This window comes from Peromyscus leucopus, chromosome 8b, assembly GCF_004664715.2.
Source record: "Peromyscus leucopus breed LL Stock chromosome 8b, UCI_PerLeu_2.1, whole genome shotgun sequence".
Classification (NCBI taxonomy): Eukaryota; Metazoa; Chordata; class Mammalia; order Rodentia; family Cricetidae; genus Peromyscus; species Peromyscus leucopus.
The window spans coordinates 105,005,925-105,026,297 of NC_051086.1; the positions used below are offsets into that span (position 1 = coordinate 105,005,925).

Here is a 20,373-nt window from a genome sequence, read left to right on the forward strand (position 1 = left end):
TCATAGGCTTTGGAGTCAGCAATGGAGGAGACCCAAGAAAGCTGCCTCCCTGCAAGCAAACCCTCCTCACACACCCTGGGCCCACAGGCCTCAAATCACACAAACACCAGTAGCTTTGCTCCACCTGGGGCTGTTGGGGGGAGTGTTCCAAAATTAAGCAGCCACACACTTCTGGCTGTATTACCAAGAGACTGTCCAGAGCCAGGCCACTTAGCGCCTGGCGGCCAGGCCTCCTCCCGCTAGGCACCTGATGCCGGGGAATCCTGCCAGCACCAGTCAGGCTAATGAAGCCATTATGCCAATCAGAGGGACAAGACACACAGGGATCTTCTGCAGCCTGGCTAGGTGAGGCTAGGGCACATTTGGCACAGCTGGCGCTCAGGCCTCCCCCCCAACCCAGACCAACCTAACTAGTCCCTTGGGACCTGATTGATGTGAGCCTGCTCCAAGCCAGGGACACTTCTCAGTATGGACACCAGCCTGGTAACGGGGGGCTTTTGCATGGACATCATGTCACCCCAGACTGTCTCTAGGGCAGTACTTGGCACACAGCCTCATCACACTTTCAGATGGTGCCTCATATATGTGTGGGTCACAGACGTGAATAAAGCAGAGAGAGCTGAGACCAGAGCGGTTAGGACATGACCATCATTCATGAATCCCACCCTGAGCCCTCTGCTGAGGACAGCTCCCTTAGCTCCTCAGTGTCTCCACGTGTTGGATGGATCTACCTCACCCTCTGCATGCTTCGTAAACACAGACACCTGTGCCAGTCTGCCCCTGCATAATCCCTACCAAGGCCACTTGAGGGTGGAGGGCCCAGGCAGAGGGCAGGACTGGGCTGTGGCTGGAAGTGCTCCACGTCCTTCTGTTACTGACCCCCACGAAGGCCTTCACACACTGTTATGGGCTTCCCAGTCCACAGCAGTCACACACTGTTAGGAGGAAGAAGACACCAGTTCTGGCTCAGGTCCAGGATGGGCAGCTCTGGTTTCCTGCTTGGCTCTGGTCCCCTTAGGCAGGTGCAGCACACGGGAAAGCAGGGTAAAACTGAGCAGGGCCACTAAAGCTCTCTAAGATTCCTCTCAGACTCAGGATGGAGAGGGTACAGTCAGGTGGTCCCAGGGGTAAAAAGGAGCCCGAGGTCATGTGTGGCCAGCTTCCAGCATCTCCTGAACTGCACATCCCATGCCCCACTCTTGGATTCCATGGGGACACCTTTGGAAACATAGGGAAGACTGTGCCCCACACAGCCTCCTATATTCATCTTTAAGGCCATGAGTCAAGCCTGTTACCCCCTGTGATCTGGGCAGCAGTAATGGGGTCCCCAAAACTGCTGAAGGCCCTGAAGCTGGATCACCCTGAGCTCCCTGCATAGAGGAGAGGTACATAGGAGCCCTGGCACCCCCTGGTTCTCTGCCAGCTACAGGGATATTTTTCCACACAATACTTCCTGTGAGCATCACACCGTCTCCCTAGCTCACCACACGAGGCTTCTCTTCCCAAACCAAGAGAATCAGGAATACCGACCAGGGCACCTGTCACAGGGTCACGGTGTCCCAGCCTTACCACTGGCCCTTACACCCTTCCTGCTGCCTTCCGGCCCACAGACAGGGACAGTGTCAGACACAGGGCCACACACGGATAGGAACCGTGGGCTAGGGGGACAGGCCAGGACGATGCTGCATGCTACAAGGGGCCATTTGCTCCTGGCAGCAGGAATCAGAGATGCAGTAACTGGATCCTGCAGAGGATCTGGCGGCCACTGAGGGTGGAGGGCTGCGATCAGGTTGCCGCCCTGCTGTGAGTTTTCCACTGGGCAGCCTTTTCTACCTTGGGAAAGAGCTGGACTGGACTGGGGGGGTCTAAGCTGGGGGGTGGAAGGCTCTGGAGCAATAGGCAGCAAGAAGAGAAGAGGTGAGGGACCCACAAGATAGGACGTAGGACCCAGTCAGCCGTGAGTGAGGACAAGGAGGCGGTCAGTTTTGCTCTTGTCCTGCTGGGCATCAGGCTTTGGACTTGGTGCTATCCAGGAGCCACTGAAATCCAAGCTGGGGGTAAGGCAAGGTGGCTACTCCTCCTAAGCCGGTGTATCTCTGATCCGCCCCCCTCACCCGCCCTCGGCTGCCCGCTGGCCATGTAAGATCTGCCGGGGTGGCCAGGGCCACAAGACAGAGGCAGTGTTGGAGCAGGTAGTGTCCATGTCACTGGCTAGGCTTGGAGGCCAAGGGCCAGCTGAACAGAGCTGGGCCACTGGGGAGGCCACAGGGTCCCTGAACACTCAGAGCTTCCCAGGACCCTGAAGCAACGTGGCTAGCTTCAAAGATGCCAACCAACGGATTGCACCAGGTACTGAAGATCCAATTTGGCCTTGTCAACGATGCCGACCGCTACCTGACAGCGGAGAGCTTTGGCTTCAAGGTCAATGCCTCGGCACCCAGCCTCAAGAGGAAGCAGACGTGGGTCCTGGAGCCTGACCCCGGGCAGGGCCCCGCCGTGCTGTTTCGAAGCAGCCACCTCGGCCGCTATCTGTCAGCAGAAGAAGATGGACGTGTGGCCTGTGAGATGGACCGGCCGGGCCGTGACTGTCGCTTCCTGGTCTTGCCACAGCCTGATGGGCGCTGGGTACTGCAGTCAGAGCCACACGGCCGCTTCTTCGGTGGCACCGAGGATCAACTGTCCTGCTTGCCACGGCTATTTCCCCTGCAGAGCTGTGGACTGTGCACCTGGCCATCCACCCGCAGGCTCACTTGCTCAGTGTGAGCCGTCGGCGCTACGTGCACCTGTGCCTGCAGGAGGACGAGATGGCGGCAGACGGTGACATGCCATGGGGTGTGGATGCATTGCTCACTCTCATTTTCCAGAGCAGGCGATACTGCCTCAAGTCTTATGACAGCCGCTACCTGCGCAGTGACGGCCACCTCGTCTGGGAGCCTGAAGCCCGTGCCTGCTACACTCTAGAGTTTAAGGCAGGCAAGCTGGCCTTCAAGGACTGCGATGGCCGCTACCTGGCACCCATGGGGCCAGCCGGCACACTCAAGGCTGGCCGCAATACAAAGCCCGGCAAGGATGAACTCTTTGACCTAGAGCAAAGTCACCCACAGGTGGTACTGGTGGCTGCCAACCACCGCTATGTCTCTGTGAGGCAAGGTAGGTTGTGTGTGTGTGTGTGTAGCTAACATTGTGTTGTGTGTGCTACATGTGCCGGGTTGGGTGTGTATCCATTGGAGATGGGTATTTCTGCATACATTATAAGCCTATGGGCCTACTGAGGCCTGGTGGCTTCAGAGGAGTGCTCATCACTCGAGACATCTAGAGAATGTCAGCTGAATCTGGTGCCTGCTGGACTGCAGCTCTCTAAGACTGGAGGGTGAGGCAATGGCAGAGTCTGAGGGCAGCGGGAGGGTGGGAAGCAGACTGGAGAGGTCATGCACTTTCTTGCTCTTCTGCCACCCCACTTTCTGGTCTTTGAGGGAGACGAGGGAGAGCAGGGCAGAGCAAGGATACCACTTTCATATGCTTGACCAGTGGGAACGTTGTGGGGCCCCAAGAATGGGAGAGTTCATTGTTATCTTCAGTGTTAGCAGATACAAGCCAAGGCCACCTTGCCCAGAACCTGTGCTTCTAGGGGAAAGGCGCACAGAAGTGTGGGTGTGGCTTGGCTCTTCACTTCCTGGCCACTGATCACTTGTGTGACACCTGAGTAGTTTGGGGTAAACATAGTGTTCCTACTGCCCCAGAGGAAGCCAAAAGTCTTAGTGGCCCTAGGCTACTGGCGTAACCCTGGCCTAGTCTAGAAGGCAGAGTTGTTTCCATCTTGGGTTCTGGGCTCATGTACCCCCAGGGTGCCTAGACATACCCTGACCTGGGTTCTCTGGGCTCAAATGAAGACGTGAGGCAGGCCCTCCCTACTCATGTAGACCCCTTTCATGCCAGCACTTACCAGAGAAAGGGCAGTTCCCACGAGCCTCTCGTACCACTGGCCACTGCAGCAATCCAGTCTCTGGGCATCTTTGGGTCCTCTCCAGATGGTCAGGGACACCCATGTGAGAGGCCAGCCTGCCCAGGACCTACAGCTGCAGTCGTGGCCTTTAAGGCCGGTCTGAAGCAACAACAGGCATTGGAGTCACCAGCATGTGTCCTTTCCCATCACCACCCCAGCAGTCCTGCCCCACCACCTGGCCTGGAGAAGGCTCAAATTGTCCACAGTCCTTAAACTAAGCAAGCTAACTGGGCCAGTGGTAGGGGAGTGCTTCCTGGAGGAGGAGGTGATGGTAGACAGAGTGTACGAATAGCCTGTAAAAGAGACTCCGGAAGGAGGCGCCAACAGTAGTGTCAATACTGGTGGCCATGCTATGGGGCATTGGTAGTGATGTTAATGAGGTGATGGAGGGGTGGGAGTGGTGGAGGGCTGGAGATGGTGGTGGTGGAGGTGTTAATAACGGGATGGTGGTGTAAGGAGACATCTCACTGACTTCTTTTCAGCCTCTTGACCACCCTGTATGTGATTCCATCCCTTTGGTGGGGGGTCTCCTACTAAGGACTTGGAAGTAGAGACACCAAGTGCTCATCTTTGCTTCTCTGGGCTGGTGATGCCTGGCAGCTGTCCCAGCCTTGGGATTGGTGTTGGGGAGAAGGCAGGTCTTTGTGTGTTAGGGTGGAAGTGATATTAAGTTCAAGGCAGTCCGAGAGGTGGATTTGGGCTTGTTTGTCCTGGCCAGCCTAGCATCTATGGAGTAGCAGCCCAGCTTGACCTGGTCACCTGGAGAGACAGTCCCAAACTTGTCTTCTAGTCAGGAGCTGCTTATGGGCCACCAATTTACAGCTTGTCCCACTGGACTTCTTTGCTGTCCCTCCACAGCCATGCCAGGTGGTGTCTGCCTTCACTGGCACTGCAGGGCTCACGGGCAGCCCAGCTATACGCATTTGTTTCTGCCAGTAACAGACTGACTCAACCATTCCCTGAATCCTAGCAGATATACCTCGTACTCATTATCCAGAACCAACCCCTCAAGAGGGGCAAAGTCATCACTGCGATCATTCTGGATCCTGTGCTCCTCCCACTGCCAGTCAGTTCCCTAGAAGCAGGTGAATATGAGGAAGAAGACGCTTGGTAGCATTCTGTCTGCAGAGGCAGGTGATGTGGACACAGAGCACCTTGGCCTGCAAGATGGTATGTGGCATTGGCTGAAGCCAATGATGGTGCTAGTTGGCGTGCCCAGCTCACGGCCTTTGACCTGGTTCTGCCCGCTGTCCCTGCAAGCTTTACTGAAAAGCCCACTTTTCTTGCAGCCTGTGCATTCATCCATGTGAGACACATTACCGGGACTTTCCCATTGGCTTCTGCTCACCATGAAGCTTGGTGCATGAGACTGAGGCCTCTCCTTGGTTCCGGCCATCCAGTTTAGTGTTTGTTGCTAGGATGATGGAGCTGGCAGGGGTGGAGACAGTGAAAAAAAAAAAAAAAAAAAAAGACTGGGGTCTTTGTGGGCCAGGGCTGGGGAGATGGCTCAGCCGTTAAGAGCACTGGCTGCTCTTCCAGAGGACCCGGGTTCAATTCTCAGTACCCACATGGTGGCTCATAACCACCTGTAACTCCAGTGCCAGGGGATCTGACTTCCTCTTCTGGCCTCTGAGTGCACTGCACACAAGTGGTACAGAAATGCACACAGGCAAAACACTCATACACATTAAAAAAAACCAACTCAAGAAACAGTCAGACCCTTGTCTGGGATATGCTAGCTGCTCTTCTGCATGGAAGCAGTGACCCCCAGTGTGAGGGTGCCTGGGCACAGCCTTTGGGAGCTAGAGAACGGCAGTGGACCTCACCCTCTCCACTAGTGGCTGCCATTTGGTTGGCCCTCTCTTCTCCTTCAGGGTTGGATCAGACGTGGCCCCACCTTTGGGCTTTTCCCCTCCCACCTCATTAGTCACACCTTGAGCCCGCCACACTCAGTTGCCAGGAAACTGATGGGTTTGTGGGAGGGGCCAGGGCTTATAGGACAATCCTGAGGAGGCTTCAGTGTCTGCATGCTGCACCAGGACGTGGAACAGTTGTCCGTCTGTTCCATTACACGAACACTGGGCAGGTCCTGGGCAGCCTGCCTTCCCCTAGGGCTCCAGGATACCCAGTACATGTGTGGGAGTATGGCTGGTTCCTAGTCCCTGGCTATGATCTAGGTCACCTCAAGGGGAAGGTCAGAGACCCCCCCCCCCAGCAGCTTAAGGGTGAATTATAAATAGAAGCTGCTTTAAATCCTGGGTCAAGAGAGCAGGAACAAGCAGATTACTTGCTGATTAGCAGAATGAAAGGTAATATCTCAGGGAGTGAGGAAAGAGCTGGGTATGTGTGGGGCACACTGGTATCTGGATGGTCCTGGGCAGAGTTCCCTTGCTTCTGATAGGTGGCTTCCAAATCCCAAGATGAGAGCTCTAGCTGAGACTCTGTCTTCATGGCATCCCAAAGCATGCTTCCCCATCTATGCCTCCCAAGAGCTTTGAGGAGCTTCACTGTCTTCTCCCTCCAGGAATCAATGTCTCAGCCAATCAGGATGAAGAACTGGACCATGAAACCTTCCTGATGCAAATTGACCAGGAGACAAAGAAGTGTACTTTCTATTCCAGCACTGGTGGCTACTGGACCCTGGTCACTCATGGGGGCATTCAGGCCACGGCCACACAAGTGTGAGTGCACCTGTCCCTGTCCCCATCGCCCCTCTGCCATCACCTCCATCACGGTCACTTACAAACACGACCATCACTATCGTCCCCCACACACCTTTCTTGTTTTGTTGTTTGTGAGACAGGGCTCACTGTGTAGCCTTGGAACTATTATAGACCAGGGTGGCCTCCAACCCAGAGACGTGCCTCTGCCTCCTGAGTGCTGGGATTGGAGGCACGTACACCACCGCACCCAGTGACCACGATCACTTCTGTCATCACCTCCACAACCATCATCCCCCCAGCATCTGAGCACAGCTTGTCTGAGGACAGCAGCCCGACAGCAGATGTTCACTGGCGTGGGGAGCAGCTCCCATCAGCCATGGATATTTCTGCAGAGGGCAGGCTCCTATTTCATCCCTGGAACCCAAGGATAGGGAGACCAAACTGCACCTCTCTCTCTGAGATCTTGTCTGTGTCTCACCCACCCCCAGTTCTGCCAACACCATGTTTGAAATGGAATGGCGTGGCCGGCGGGTGGCACTTAAAGCCAGCAACGGGCGTTACGTGTGCATGAAGAAAAACGGGCAGCTGGCCGCCATCAGTGACTTTGTGGGTGAGCACTCCCTGCCTTCTGTAAGTTGGGGCAGCTTTCCACCCCTTGCCAGTGCATCTGAGCCCCCCCCCCACTTCATTCATCAGGGAAGAAGTCAGATCCCAGGGTCTTTTCCTTTACTGTCTCTGGGGAACCCTGGGTACTTCCTTAGCCCCTGTACATTAGGAACGTCTAGGTTCTGTCCGTTAGGCTCCTTGCCACAGCAGCACACCAGGCAGTGGCACACCTGGACCCCCAAGTCCACGGCCTGCATAGGACAAGTAGGGGCAGGAGCGGTCCACAGCGTCCTCTCCCTTAGGCGAAGACGAATTGTTCATCCTTAAACTTATCAACCGACCCATCCTGGTGCTGCGTGGTCTGGATGGTTTCGTCTGCCACCGCCGAGGATCCAACCAGCTGGACACCAACCGCTCCACCTACGATGTCTTCCACCTGAGCTTCAGGGATGGCGCCTATCAGATCAGAGGTGCGGGAACAAAGGATGCAGGGAGGCAATGGGAGGCATGGGGTCCGAGGGCCCTGCTGACCTCCAGCCTTGCCCCCAGGCCGTGGAGCTGGGTTCTGGTACATTGGCAGCCACGGAAGCGTGTGCAGTGACGGCGACCTGGCAGAAGATTTCCTCTTCGAGTTCCGAGAGCGTGGCCGCTTGGCCATCCGTGCCCTCAGTGGCAAGTACCTGCGTGGCGGCGCCTCGGGGCTGTTGCGTGCTGATGCAGACCTGCCTATGGGGGAAGCTCTCTGGGAGTACTGAGGACTCACGGGGCGACCCCAGTGCCCCACTGACCCAGCATTAAACCTTTGTTGCGCAGCTGTGCTGGGCTCGCACCACCCAGGTTGGGGACGGGAAGGGTATGCACCTGGAGTTCACCCTTAGGGGCCTTCACCCGGGCCGTGGCTGGAAGTGGGGCTGCCTCTGTCCCCTCAGCCCACCTTGCTCCAGCAGTTGCTAGGCTTTGGGTCAGAGATTGAGGAAGGCCATCCTAACGTAGGCTGACCTGACCCTACTTGGGGCCCTAAAGCCCTCTCCAACTACCCAGGGCAAATGAGACCCATGGAGAGTTGTAAGTCTAAGAAGTCACTCAGCCAGAGCATGTGTGGGGGTGGGGAGGCAATGTATGGCTGGCAGGAAAGGCAGGAGGCATGCTGGGAAGGAAATTATGGCTGGATACCCACCCTACCCTTAGGAATAAGAAAGGGACTGTCCTTGGCTTACTCAGAGCGACAAGGGTCACACATCAGGGCATCCCTATTAACTCTCAGAGCTGACCTTAGCGGCCTGAGCAGGCTAGGTCTCAGAAGCTGGTGGGACCACGGCCTGCAGTGTCCCGGAGGTCAGGCGTTGCCTGGCATGTATGGGGGACATCACACAGGTGCTGGACAAGACTGGGGGACCCCGCTGGAATAATGGTGGCTCTTACTCCATGATGACAGCTCAAGGGAGACTCTCCAGCTAAGACTGGTGCTGGGCCCTACTAATTCCGCCAGTGCCAAGGTGAACAAGGCAAAGCCCTGGTGCCCCATCCCCAGCACCTGCTGGAGTTTAGGCTGAAGACAAACCTTGCAATTTCTGAGGACTATAATGGCAGGTAGGGGACACTAGAAAATGTCAGCTCTGACAGAGACAGAAGCCAGTTCAGCCTGAGAGACCTCTCTGCTCCAAGGCAGGCCTGCTGTCCTGTGGGCTGACCCAGCCTCGCTAACTTGGTCAGAGCAGATAGTCAGGCACACTGCATGATGTAGCTAGAGGCTCCCACTCGGAAGGTGGCAAGGGTAGCCTTGGGGACAAGCTGTGGACAGGGTTCTTAGCAGGCCAGCAGGCAAGGTAAGCTGGCAACCCTGACACTGAGCACCTTGTTATAAAAGCCAGGCTTGTACAGACTGCAGGTGTGTCCAGAGGCCAGTCCATTTCTTAATGGCCTCCATGGAGGACTCTGCCCTGTAGGACGGACAAACGCCTATGCAAATACCCTGTGAGGTGAGGGTGGCAGGAGCCCAGTCTGTCCAGACCTTGAGGGGCAGATCTCTGGCCCCAAATGGCCGCAGGAGCCTTGGTGGAGGGTAGCTGGGCACTGTGAGGAAGCTAGGACGGACTGCCCACCCTGCTGGGCAGAGCAGAGCAGGCTGTGAAGAGGGTGAGGGAAGAAGAAGTAAACATCACCTGACACGAGTCATGGGAAGAGCAGCTTGTCGGCACAGCACCTCACAGACAGCCCTGCAGACACGCTCTCCTCCCGTAGTGAGGACAGCAGCACCACCAGCAGCAGGGCACTGCCCAGCTGAGGAGGAGGCTGGAACACCGGCTGGAGGCGGCTTGGGCCGGCGGCGGCATCTATGAGCCCTCCCATGGTCTTTGTGCTTTGGTTGAGGGTGAGCACTCTGCCACCTGGTGGCTCCAGAGGCAGCCAGTGCTCCTGGGATGTGGTGGGGTCAGCAGCAGAACAGTCCTAAACCCACGAGTCTGAGCCCCAGAAACCCTGTGTCTCCATGGCCCGAGTACATGGGCAACGATCCTTCCCATCAGGGGTGCGGAGGTTCCAGTGGAGGGGTGCTGCCAGGCCAGCCCCAGAACCAGCCTGAGGGGTGTCCTGCCGTGGGGAGAAGCTGGCCAGCAGCTGTCGGGGAGGAAGAAGGCGTGAGAGGAAGGCAGCAAAGCCCAGTGGGTTCAGATGCCGCCTGAATCCACCTCACACCCCACTTCTTCAGCTCCCCTGGCTGACGAGCCCGGAGGCACAGCTGTCTAAGCCAGTGAGCCAACATGTAGCCTTTTCCACTGGGGTAGAACCACAGAGGTCAGCACGCTGGACAAAGTGGGACAGAGGACCAGGACCCACCTAGTCACAACAGGACAAGGCTAGGGTTGCGTAGCTGCTTGTAAACCTGCAGGAGCTTCTGGGCTGTGGAGTAGGAGCTGACTTCATCCTCCGTACACAACTGGTCCCGCAGTGTCTGCACCTCCCGGAGCAGTTCCTGTGGGCAGGCAGTACAGCTCAGCCTGCGCCTTCACCTAGGAAACGTCCTGTACTTGGGAGGTAGTGGGTGGTCCAGAAAAGAGCACTGGGTCACAGGGCCTTAAACACGTGACATACAACCACGTGGATATAGGCAGGCAGACAGGAGATGGACATGACCCTGCACATCTTGATCTCATCCAGAGAACCCAGCCCACGCTGAAAACTGGGCAGTCCCACATGGCTGGTGCCCTCTGAGTACTGGCTTTCCTACATGCCATCTGGGGACATTCCTCATACCCAGGAACTGGGGCTCACCTGGTGGTTGGCATGGATCTGGTGCAGATACTGTATTCGGAGGTCAGGTGGGCTGGAGCCTTGGGCAGCCTGCTCTGTGACCATAGTCTGGGGAACAGAAGGGTTGCGGGTGGGTACTGGAGAGTGCTTCCCAGAGCGAATGCCTCCGTCAGAGGCCAGGTCTTCATGTCCTCAGATCATAGTGACCACTTCTTATCTCTCCCCAGACGCTGTCTCCTGTGCAGAGCCTACTCATTCCCACCATGTTCCCCAGGCCTTTCCTCCTCACAGACGCAGGAGCTCCCACCCACAGTAATTAAGAAAGACGTTTCTGGAGTTTAAGTCAGGGCCTTCAATAACCCAGGGTAGCCTTAAACTTGCTATGTAGCTCAGGCTGGGCTTGAATTACTGATCCTCCTACCATAACCTACCAACTGTCAGGATTTTGGAATGTACCACTAGGCCTGACCAAAGACCCCTTTTTTGTTTGTTTGGTTTTTCGAGACAAGGTTTCTCTGTGTAGTTTTGGTGCCTGTCCTGGATCTTGCTCTGTAGACCAGGCTGGCCTCGAACTCATAGAGATCTGTCTGCCTTTATCTCCCAAGTGCTGGGATTAAAGGCATGCACCACAATGTCCAGTTTAAAGCGCCTTTTTAAACCCTTTTAAACCTAAACCCAAATCTTGACTCTTGACTCAGACAAACTTGGGCTGGGCCTTAGGCAGGAGCCCCATCTGATATATTTGCTCACTCCCTCTGCAGGCTCACTCAGGGCTGGGCATTCATTCTTGCTTTCTGAGGGCAGTCTAGCTTGCTAAAGGATCTTTTTAGATATGGCAAAGCCTTCGGAGCAGACCTGCCTAGGCTGAATATCCACCCCAAGGTCCTGGACAGTGTTACTTTGGGGAAGCAACATCTGGGCAAGGTCCCAGTGGCTGTGGGAGATTCCTGTCTATAGACCATGGAGGTGCTTGCCTGAAGTTAGCCTGCTGAATGATATCTAGGGGCAGTTGCACCATGTGATTCTCTATCAAGGATCAACTGTGTCCCCTTGAAATCACACACCAAGTCCTAACTCTAGTTCCTCTGAAGGCAGCTTTTTCTGAAATGGGGTCTTTGCAGATGACCAAGATAAAAACCACTGGGGTGGCCTTAATCCTATGTGACTGTGTCCTTATAATGGGAAATTTGGGCAAATGGTGACAGAAGTTCTTGGAGGCTGGTGGCACCACTGCTTTGGAGACTACCCTGCTAGTGGTCCACAGCATGGGGACTGGACTCCCGGACACACAAAGCCCACAGCTGTGTTACGGCCCTGCTGCTGCTACGCCACTCCCTTTGTAGGTGAACTTCACAAACGGCTCAGGACAGGGGAGTCCTGCGCGAGGGCTGACCTTCCGGCTCTGCAGGCAGTGAGCCCCTCCACCTGGCCCTCATCACAGAGCATCTCCAGCTCTACGGCCTGATTCGCACACAGGGACAAGTTCCAAGTGGGGTTGGTGGCTACAGCCAAGAACTAACTGCAGAACTGCCAGGTGGCCACTGTGGACCTTGACTGGAGGATGGGCCACACCAGTCTCAAGTGGGTAATGTCTCTGTGCTGACGTGGCTTCTTCTGCACTGATGAACTGTCCTGGGCTGATCCATCTACTCATAGCATAGGCGCTTGGCCTGGAATCCATACCTGGGGCTTAGCCCCAGATATGACAAGCAATGACTAAAAATTTATCAGACATATAGATCTGGCCATTTCTGAACTTTGGGGTGACACGAGCTGATAGCACACCTAGAGTGTCTTGTTTGCTCAGAGGGCCCACCCATGCACCGAGATGCCCAGAGCTGTGTGGGTCCACAGAAGAAACCTAGATAGCTGCCTAGTGCCTTCAGAGCCTCCTTCCCCAACCTCCCACCCCCGCCCGCTGTGGTACCTGTATTCGCCTGATGATGGCATGGTGCGCCCTGCACATGTTGGCCAGAGAGGAGCTCTCCACTTGGATCTCCACAGCCTGGATGGGCCCTGCGGGGCTCAAATCCGTCACAGCGACCTGTAACACACGAGGCTCTGAACGGCTGCAGCATAGCCTGGCCTGCTCTTCACATTTTAAAGGCGAGCAGGCTGGAGAACCACGGTAAGAAACCTGTTTGCAATGGACAGCCATATCAGGACGACTCAGAATCCAATCCTGTAGGAACCACCTCATTCTGAGCTGCACCCAGACTAAACTTGGCTCTATGTCAGGAATGGAATGAAGGCCTAACACAGGGAGTTGAAGTGCCTGTCTGTGGATATCTCAGCACCCTTCAGGAGGTCTGACTGAGCTAACTAGACAGGCTGAGGGCTGGGTAGCCCTGTCTTGCTCTTTACACAGTGGCATAAGACCCAGAGCCTGGGGACTGTAGAACGGCCTTGGCCACCAATGGTTTCTCCATGCAAGCACAGACTCTGTCCACTGACCAGGACCACTGCTAGTTCTCAGCCTTGGCAGGGATCATCTGGCTTAGATCTGGTTGGATGAAGGGGCAGCGCAGGAGGCAGTGAGGGGACTGGAGTACATGGCCTGAGCTCTGGGAGTAGAGGTCCATGGTCCTTGGCAGACAGGGCTTCCTCTCCAAGAGTCTCTGACAGTAAGATGTAAAGGTCTATTGCAGGGGATTCTGGATACTAGGAGGACCCCCAAAAGAGGCTGTACGAGAGGGAAAGGCCAGAGGGGGTGGGCTGTCTCACTTGACGCTCCCCAAAGGGGCCCACTGCCCTTTGGTGGTCCAACAGGTTAACTGATACTGGCTTGGGTTGGTTGACCACCAGTACTGTATTTACTATCCACTGTGACCCTGGCAGTGCACGTGATGGATCATACAGGGATGGTCCTCCCAGTGGCCCAGACTGACAGGCCAGTTAAAGTAATTCTCCATAAGCAATGGCCTAAGGACCCACTGAGGATTGTGGGCCCTGAGTCCCATCCCACGAACATGCAAGTGGCCCCTGCTTGCCTCATGGACGATGAGGTTGACATCAGTACCATCTGGGGCTATTCCCTGGATGGAAGACAGTGTCTGGGCCCTCACAACATCCACAGCAGCGTTCTCGGCAAGGAGCCACTGCAGGGTGGCGCTGCACAGGTGGAAACCTGGAAGAGAGAGGTGCCCGCTGGAGTGTAGGCAGGTCATACTAAATGGCACCTGTGTGGCTTCCCTCAAATGTTCCTTTTCCAATGCCACTTATGTGTCCCAAATGCCCACAGTCTTACCACAATAGGGAGCTAAGCTAGTTAGTTACCCAAGAGACAGGAAGGAATAGGGGTCATCAGGAAATCATGGACCTAGAGCTAGAACCTTACTCGGGGAGGTCCTCCAAGGCACAGGGTACAGTCCTAACTGCACTGTGGTGCCGACAGAAATGCTGTGCAGGATGGTTTCAGCCCTCCCCAGGACAGAATGAAACCAGATATATAGCCCAACATCCATTGGGAGCAGGACAGAGGAACCAGCAACCAGGACACTTCTGCCACACATCCAGTGCCAAACAATACAAACAGTTCAGCACACTGTGGGAGCAGAAGCCAGGCCCAGGGCTATAACAGACCTCAGACAGACCAGCTTCTGGTCTGGAGACACCCGGTGCTTGATGTGAGACCTGACCAGGCTACTCTTTGCTGACACCTGTCTCTGCTCGGCTTGTGCCTCCTCAGTTTTTAACACACAGAGGACAGGACAGGACGACATGACACAAGACTCCAACCGCAATCAGGACGCAGTGAACTCCTAAGAGCCACAGGCAGAGAGGGGAACATCCTACTTCCACAGGCTGCAGGGCCCTGAGGCCAAAGGGAAGCCAGCAGTGCCACCAACCTGAGTGACCGCCCTCCAGGGCAGTCCTGAGGAGCGCCGCTGACACCCTGATGGATGCTGTGGATGGAGGCAGGTACTTGGCCCGTAGGGAGGCAGCGCCAGTCGGCTCACTGCCAGGGGCTTGGCAGGTCTTCAGGAAGGTTTCCACAGGCTCACAGGCAGGGCCAGGCGCGCAGGGCGCCTGTGCAGGTGGTGAGGCCACACCCGGGAAGCGCAGACACTGCAGCATGTCCACTGTGCGCTTGCACAGGGGCAGGCAGACACCCTCTTGCTTAGGAAGGTTGAGAGGAAGCTTCTCCAGATAGGGGACCTCTAGAGGATCTGAAGGGGCCAGGGCCCCACCCACCACCTCCCTGAGGCTGTAGAAGAGCCAGCAGGACATGGTCACTGGCAGGTCAAGCATGCCACTGTCACTAGGGCCCAGGGGCAATGTCACTTCCCGCCGACTTCCTGGGCCAAGTCTGTCCACTGGGATGGTGTAGGTAAAAGCTGAGCCAGCCCCATCCAGGTCTAAGGCAGAGGAACTGGTAAGCACCTGAATACACAAGGTCCAGCCCTGGTCCAGGCTGAAGCTGCTCGTGTTCTCTAGTGTGCAGGTGGCCATCAGCACGTCTCGCAACTCCAGGCGGCTCCAGGAGACAGTAATGGTACATGAGATGGGCCGGACACCCTCCTGGCTGGACAGCAGGGCACAGCTCACATTCATGGCCTCATTGAGGCTTGTTATGGCCTTGTTGCGCTGGTCAACAGCTTTCTTCAGAAAGGACACTCTGCAAGGAACAGACACAACACCCAGGACAATGAGGTCACGGCAGAGGGAGCCACATCTGTGCACCAGCTCTCGGAGGATGCCGGGGAAACCCTTCAGAAGCCACGTTCAGTTGCTTGACCTGATCTTTATTCTTGGCTTTGGAAGGCAAGAAAGGGTGGAGACGCTGAACTGGCCTATACCTGCCAGGGATGAATTACCCCACAAATCACCTCACAAGCTCCCAAATAGCCCCCTTGCTCCTTGGCAACACTCCACAGTGACAGTGGGTGGTAGACCTATGGGAATATCCCCAAATCACAAGGCCATAAAGCCCACAGACCAGCAGCTCTAGGCCCAAAGTCATGAGGAGCAAGAGGAACTAGCACTGGCCGTGGCTGAGGGGAAAGTTTGGGTGTTGGAAACTTGGCTGAGAGCAGGAACACATTGGCCTCAAGGAGGCATCCACAGAAGCGGGCAAGCGATTGGTGCTAGCAGGCTCCTGGATCCTGTCAGAGGGAAGGTGAAGGACTGAGAAGAAAGGGGTCTCTTGTCTTCTGAGGGCTTGAGTGCAGACTCTTTGGCCCCTGATGGAGATAGCCACACACATGGTTGTTATGCAGAACCTCCCTAGCCTGAGTCATCTACCCAGGATGCTGGCCCCCAAGAACAAGATACAAGCTTTTCGTGAGCCAGAGCCTGCAGCTCACCTCTCAGACACATCACCGATGTCCAAGAGCAGCTCCTTAATTTTCTGGCCTGCATTTGCCATAGCCATTTTGGCAGGCACACGCACCTCTGAGTTCAAGTCCAGGCTGCAGGTGATCAGACGTCCTTTGGAAGACAGGGCCAGGAGCTCGGTGCTACCTGATGATGAACACATGCAGGACCAGTCAGCAGTGTTTGCTCTGGACTCCAGGAAGAGGGTTGGCAAAGGGCAAGGCAGAGTCCAAGGAAGGAAATGAGGTGCTTGTGGGGAGACCAGGGAAGCCCACACCAAGGGGCTGGACAGAGGTGACCACTGGTTTCTATACACATTCTGGATTCCCTACTCGAGACAGTGTCAGCCCAGATGTGATGCCATGGTAGTGACTGATCCACACAGAAGGGACAAAGAGGGGCCAGAGGAGGACACTGTGTGGCATCCAATCATTCAACAGCGTCTCAATCTCCAACAGGCCACACAGAGCAAAGCTGCTGAGCCTTCCAAAGAGAAGTGCCCTTGGAGGCCGAGCTCTGGTCACCTCATCCTCACTGGGCACATCTCAGGAAGCCTGGCTTCTCCACCACATCCTCCTGCCGTTTTCTTGGCAGTGAGGGGACAGAGGCTGCCCCTGCCAAAGGTCTGCTTGCTTCCTGACTCCCAACATAGCTCTTACCATGAACCCTGAAGTGGGTAGTTTAGCAGCTGGAAATAAGATCATTGGTGCCCTAGTCTCCAGCCACACCTATCCCTGCCCTGACCCTGTGGTAGTTTGGCTCTTCCAAGTGTTTTTCTCCTGATAAGCGTTTTCTGCAGATTTAACCTACTCATAGTGGATCTTTATGGGAAAGCACTGGGGAGAAAGGAATGTCTTCCTCTCATCCCAGAGCCTGGCAAACCCAGCTAAAGCTGTCTTAGAGAACTCTGAGACACCCTCTGAATGGCTCATAAACAGGTCATACAGCAGTGAAAGCAGGCTCATCTAGCCTCAGAGGACACAGGAAGGCTTGGCCTGACCTGATTTGAGACCTGCTGTGGGGGGATGCTCTTACACCAACCTCATAAGCCACATGTTGTGAGCTGGCACTCAACTGAGGAGCCAGGGCACACCCAGGTAGAGTAGCACACTGCCCAATCCCAGGCAGGACACACATACAGAGGTACCTCAACCCCAAGACAGGAGTGAGTGAACCGCTGGTCTGTGATAGGCCTGGCGAGAAAGCCTATACCTGCCACCTCTGCAAAGGTCTCACCAAAGAAAAAAAGCAAGGAGCAAGGACAGCTCGGGGGAAAGACTGTCCTAAGGCCCGGTCCGATCCAACGGCAGCTCATACCTGTAGATGCGCTGGAGGATACGTAGAGAGTGACAGCGCTGCAGATGTTCAAGCTGGCTGGGCACAGCGTGGAGGGCAGACCTCCTACGGCCCCGTCTGGCTTCTCAGGGTTCCAAGGAGTTTCTCTCCGAGTCAAGTCTATCACGCAGAGGTTTGACGGGGTGCTGTGGTACATGTGGCCATCCCCGTCACAGGCGGCACAGAGCACAGGCCCGGGGAGGCAGTACTCACGAAGCTCTGGCACCAGATTCCCTGACTCACTCCAGCTGGCCTTGATGGCCAGTGTCCGGCCTTGGTGGCCAAGGGCTACCAGGCAGTCAGAGTGCACATTCTCCTCAAGCAGCAGCTCTCTTGCCTCTTCCTCAGCATGTGGCTCTGCCCTCAGAGCCCCAATGAAGACCACAGGCTCCTCCAGGTGATGGAGGATCTTGACCAGGACCTTTGGGTCACCAGGGGCTAACCCACAAGGGACCAAGGTCTTCAGAACCACACAACAAAGCTGGCCATCAGGAAGACCGCAGAGGATCACAGGGGACTGCAGGAGGCTGGCATCAGCTCCAAAGAGTAGGCCAAAGAGAGCCTCCTCTAGCACGAAGCAGCCACAGCCCCGTGGGTGGCCGTGAGGTGCCCTGGAGCCTGGCGGGAACACACAGCACAGCACCGGCAGGAAGCAGGGTGCTGCAGGCTTCTCCGGCACCCCACCTGGAGGGGTGCAGGTAGACAACTCCACCTCACCAACCACGCCTCCAGGCTGAGGCTCCTCCCCTGGACAGGGACGCTCAAAGAGCTGCATCTTCCACTGGGTGGGGCCCTGTACCAGGGTGATCAGCATGTCATCCAGCACAGTGAAGGCACAGAGGGCAGCATCGGGGAGGACACAGGCATCTGGGTCCACAGGGATCACAGGGTAAGGGCGAGCCTCATCCTCTTTGTCCTCACAGGCCTGGATCACAGACCTTCAGGAACAATGGAACAGAAGTCAGTACTGGATGGGGTGGCGTCACCTTATGTTCAACAATAACCTGACTTGCTCTGAGCAGGCTAGGCAGAGACATCACAGCAAGTGCCTGAAAAGCGTTCCCATGGCATCCACAGGCCACTCAGCAGGTCACATACGCCACCTGACACACGGATCAGCCAGAAGCACAGCTGCACAGACAATGCCCATCGTGTGGGAATGCTCCCCAGTGTGGCGTCTGGGCTGTGTCTGTTGAGTTTTCCCAGCACAAGCCACGGGCCACGGAGCCTTTGCCGTTACTACCAACAGGAGACACCTCAGACACCTGAGGGCAATAGCAGCTGTGCTCCTGGCTGCTGCAGACTTCACTACCTGAGCCTCACAGTAGCTGAGAACTTCGTGGAAGCAGACACTCTAGGGTCATAACTGTTGGGGGCAAGAGGTTCCAAGCGCACATACAGATGGCCTAGACTGCAGTCCCCGCCTCCTGCATGTTGTCAGTGGCCGGTCAGTACGGACAGGGGCAAACCGGGCACTGCTCAAAGGAGGATAGACAGCAGGTCTACCATGTGGAGGCCTCCCCGGGACCCGACTTGTGAACTGGCCGGCGCCGCGTGGGGCCACGCCCCCTCACCTGGGCTGGGAGTCCAACGACAGACAGTAGATGCCAGTCCGTGCACACAGGACGTAGAGTGCCCTGCGGATGGCCAGGAGCTGCAGGTGCCACACCTGGTCGGGAAACTGGTACACCGCCTGGGCGCCGGGAGAGCGAGGTCAGGCGAGGGCACACGCGGCCCCGGCTCACCTCGGAACGGCGCCGCCCGCCCGCCCGCCCCCTCCCCGCTCACCGTCAGCATCCCTCCCTCCTGGTCGTACACATAGACGAACTCGCGCCCTGTGGACAGAAAGACCTCCGCCTCATGACGCAGCACATGCGGCTTGCCCCCCGCCCGGCCTCCGAGCGGGCAGCAGAAGTCGGACAGGTAGTGCACGCGCGAGGAAGCTCCCGCCATGGTGCGGGCGCCGGGCCAGGGCTCAGCCGCGAGAGGCGGTGCCGCCTCCAGGCTTTACGGCCGCCTACAGCGTGGCACGGCCTCCGCCGTAAAGCGGCCGCTGCGGAGGCGGGGTTGGGGCCTGTGCAGGGGCGGGGATGGCGGCCCGACGGTCCTGCTAGCCCGCGGGAACGCCCCGTCACCACGGGCGCGCAGACACCGTGGCTTAGCAGAGCCACGATTTAGAGCGAAACGCAGGAAGGCCGAGGGCCGCCGGGTGGGAAGCGGTTTTTCAAGTCCACTCCGGCCCAGGTAGGGGTCCTTGCTTCAGACCCCAGTACAAGGCTGCATGCCACACCCGGTTTTGTGTCAGCACTCGGGAGGGTGTCACCAACACAGCACAGGCTCTCTGGAGTTGGGTGGCTCAGTACACTGTGCAGTCCCTTGATCAGGGAAAATAAGGCTTCCGGCCAGCCACCCAGAACAGCCTTTCCTCCATGCTCGAACTCGTCTGGATGCAAAAGGGATTCTGAATTGGAGCAGAGGATGGGGAGAGGCCTGAAGAGCAAGGTCTAAGAGGCGGTTTCCATTGTTCTTCAATGACAGTTCTACTTGCTGCTCTTTGAGGGTGCTGGCTGAGATGAGAATCCTACTCAGAAACTAGATGCCACTACCTATGTTCCTAGAGCGGCAGCTCCTCAGGCTGAGGCAGGATTGCTTGAGTTGAATGTGGGGTCAGCTCAGGAAACCTTGTCTGGTAAAATGCTAGTCTGAAAACTTCAGTGGCCAAATCTAGGAGTAAAGGTGTCTGGGGCACAACCAGACACAAAAAATGGTTGTGGGCTTGGACATAGTTATAATCCTAGCATAGCTGTTCACACACAGTCCTGGGGCTGGAACACGGCTCAGCAGTTCAGAGCACACACTGTTCTTGCACAGGACCCAAGTTTGATTTCCAGCATCCACAACCCCTGGCAGCTCCAGGGGCTCCCAGATCCTCTCCTGGCCTTTCTATTCATGTGCACAAAAACACACAAAAAGAACAATAAGCTGGGTGGTGGCGGCAGCGGCGAACACCTTTAATCCCAGCAAGCACTTGGAAGGCAGAGACAGATGGATCTCTGAGTTCTGAGGCCAGGCTGGTCTACAGATCAAGTTCCAGGACACCTGTCTTGAAAAGCCAAAAAAAAAAAAAAAAAAAAAAACAAAAAAAAAAAACAAAAAACCCCAAACACCTAATGTTTTTTGGAGATAGACTGTGTAGTCCTG

General features: G+C 56.2%; 2 protein-coding genes across 4 annotated transcripts; one reads left to right on the plus strand and one right to left on the minus strand.

Moving 5' to 3' along the window:
- The first annotated feature begins 2,045 nt into the window (after positions 1 to 2,045).
- Positions 2,046 to 8,082, plus strand: Fscn2 (fascin actin-bundling protein 2, retinal). The gene is given in 6 exon segments (XM_028853597.2): positions 2,046 to 2,683; positions 2,686 to 3,150; positions 6,528 to 6,684; positions 7,155 to 7,276; positions 7,491 to 7,742; positions 7,822 to 8,082. Coding segments are annotated over 6 exon segments (1,560 nt in total). The 5' UTR covers positions 2,046 to 2,325; the 3' UTR covers positions 8,028 to 8,082.
- On the minus strand, positions 7,371 to 20,160 carry Faap100 (FA core complex associated protein 100). 3 transcript variants are annotated; one of them, XR_005090314.1, is made up of 11 exons: positions 18,961 to 20,160; positions 18,747 to 18,865; positions 17,155 to 18,110; positions 15,828 to 15,984; positions 14,370 to 15,139; positions 13,512 to 13,648; positions 12,449 to 12,565; positions 10,543 to 10,629; positions 10,108 to 10,243; positions 9,435 to 9,888; positions 7,371 to 7,728 (listed from the first exon to the last, which is right to left on the minus strand). XR_005090314.1 is itself a non-coding variant. In XM_028853596.2 (10 exons), the coding sequence occupies exons 1-9, from the start codon at positions 19,123 to 19,125 to the stop codon at positions 10,112 to 10,114; spliced, it is 2,640 nt and encodes an 879-aa protein (XP_028709429.1). In that variant the 5' UTR covers positions 19,126 to 20,160; the 3' UTR covers positions 7,371 to 9,888; positions 10,108 to 10,111. The 3 variants fall into 3 exon arrangements, 1 of the variants encoding a protein (XP_028709429.1); XR_005090313.1 differs by having other exon boundaries at positions 7,371 to 7,708; positions 7,804 to 9,888; XM_028853596.2 differs by having other exon boundaries at positions 7,371 to 9,888.
- Between the last annotated feature and the right edge of the window lie 213 nt (positions 20,161 to 20,373).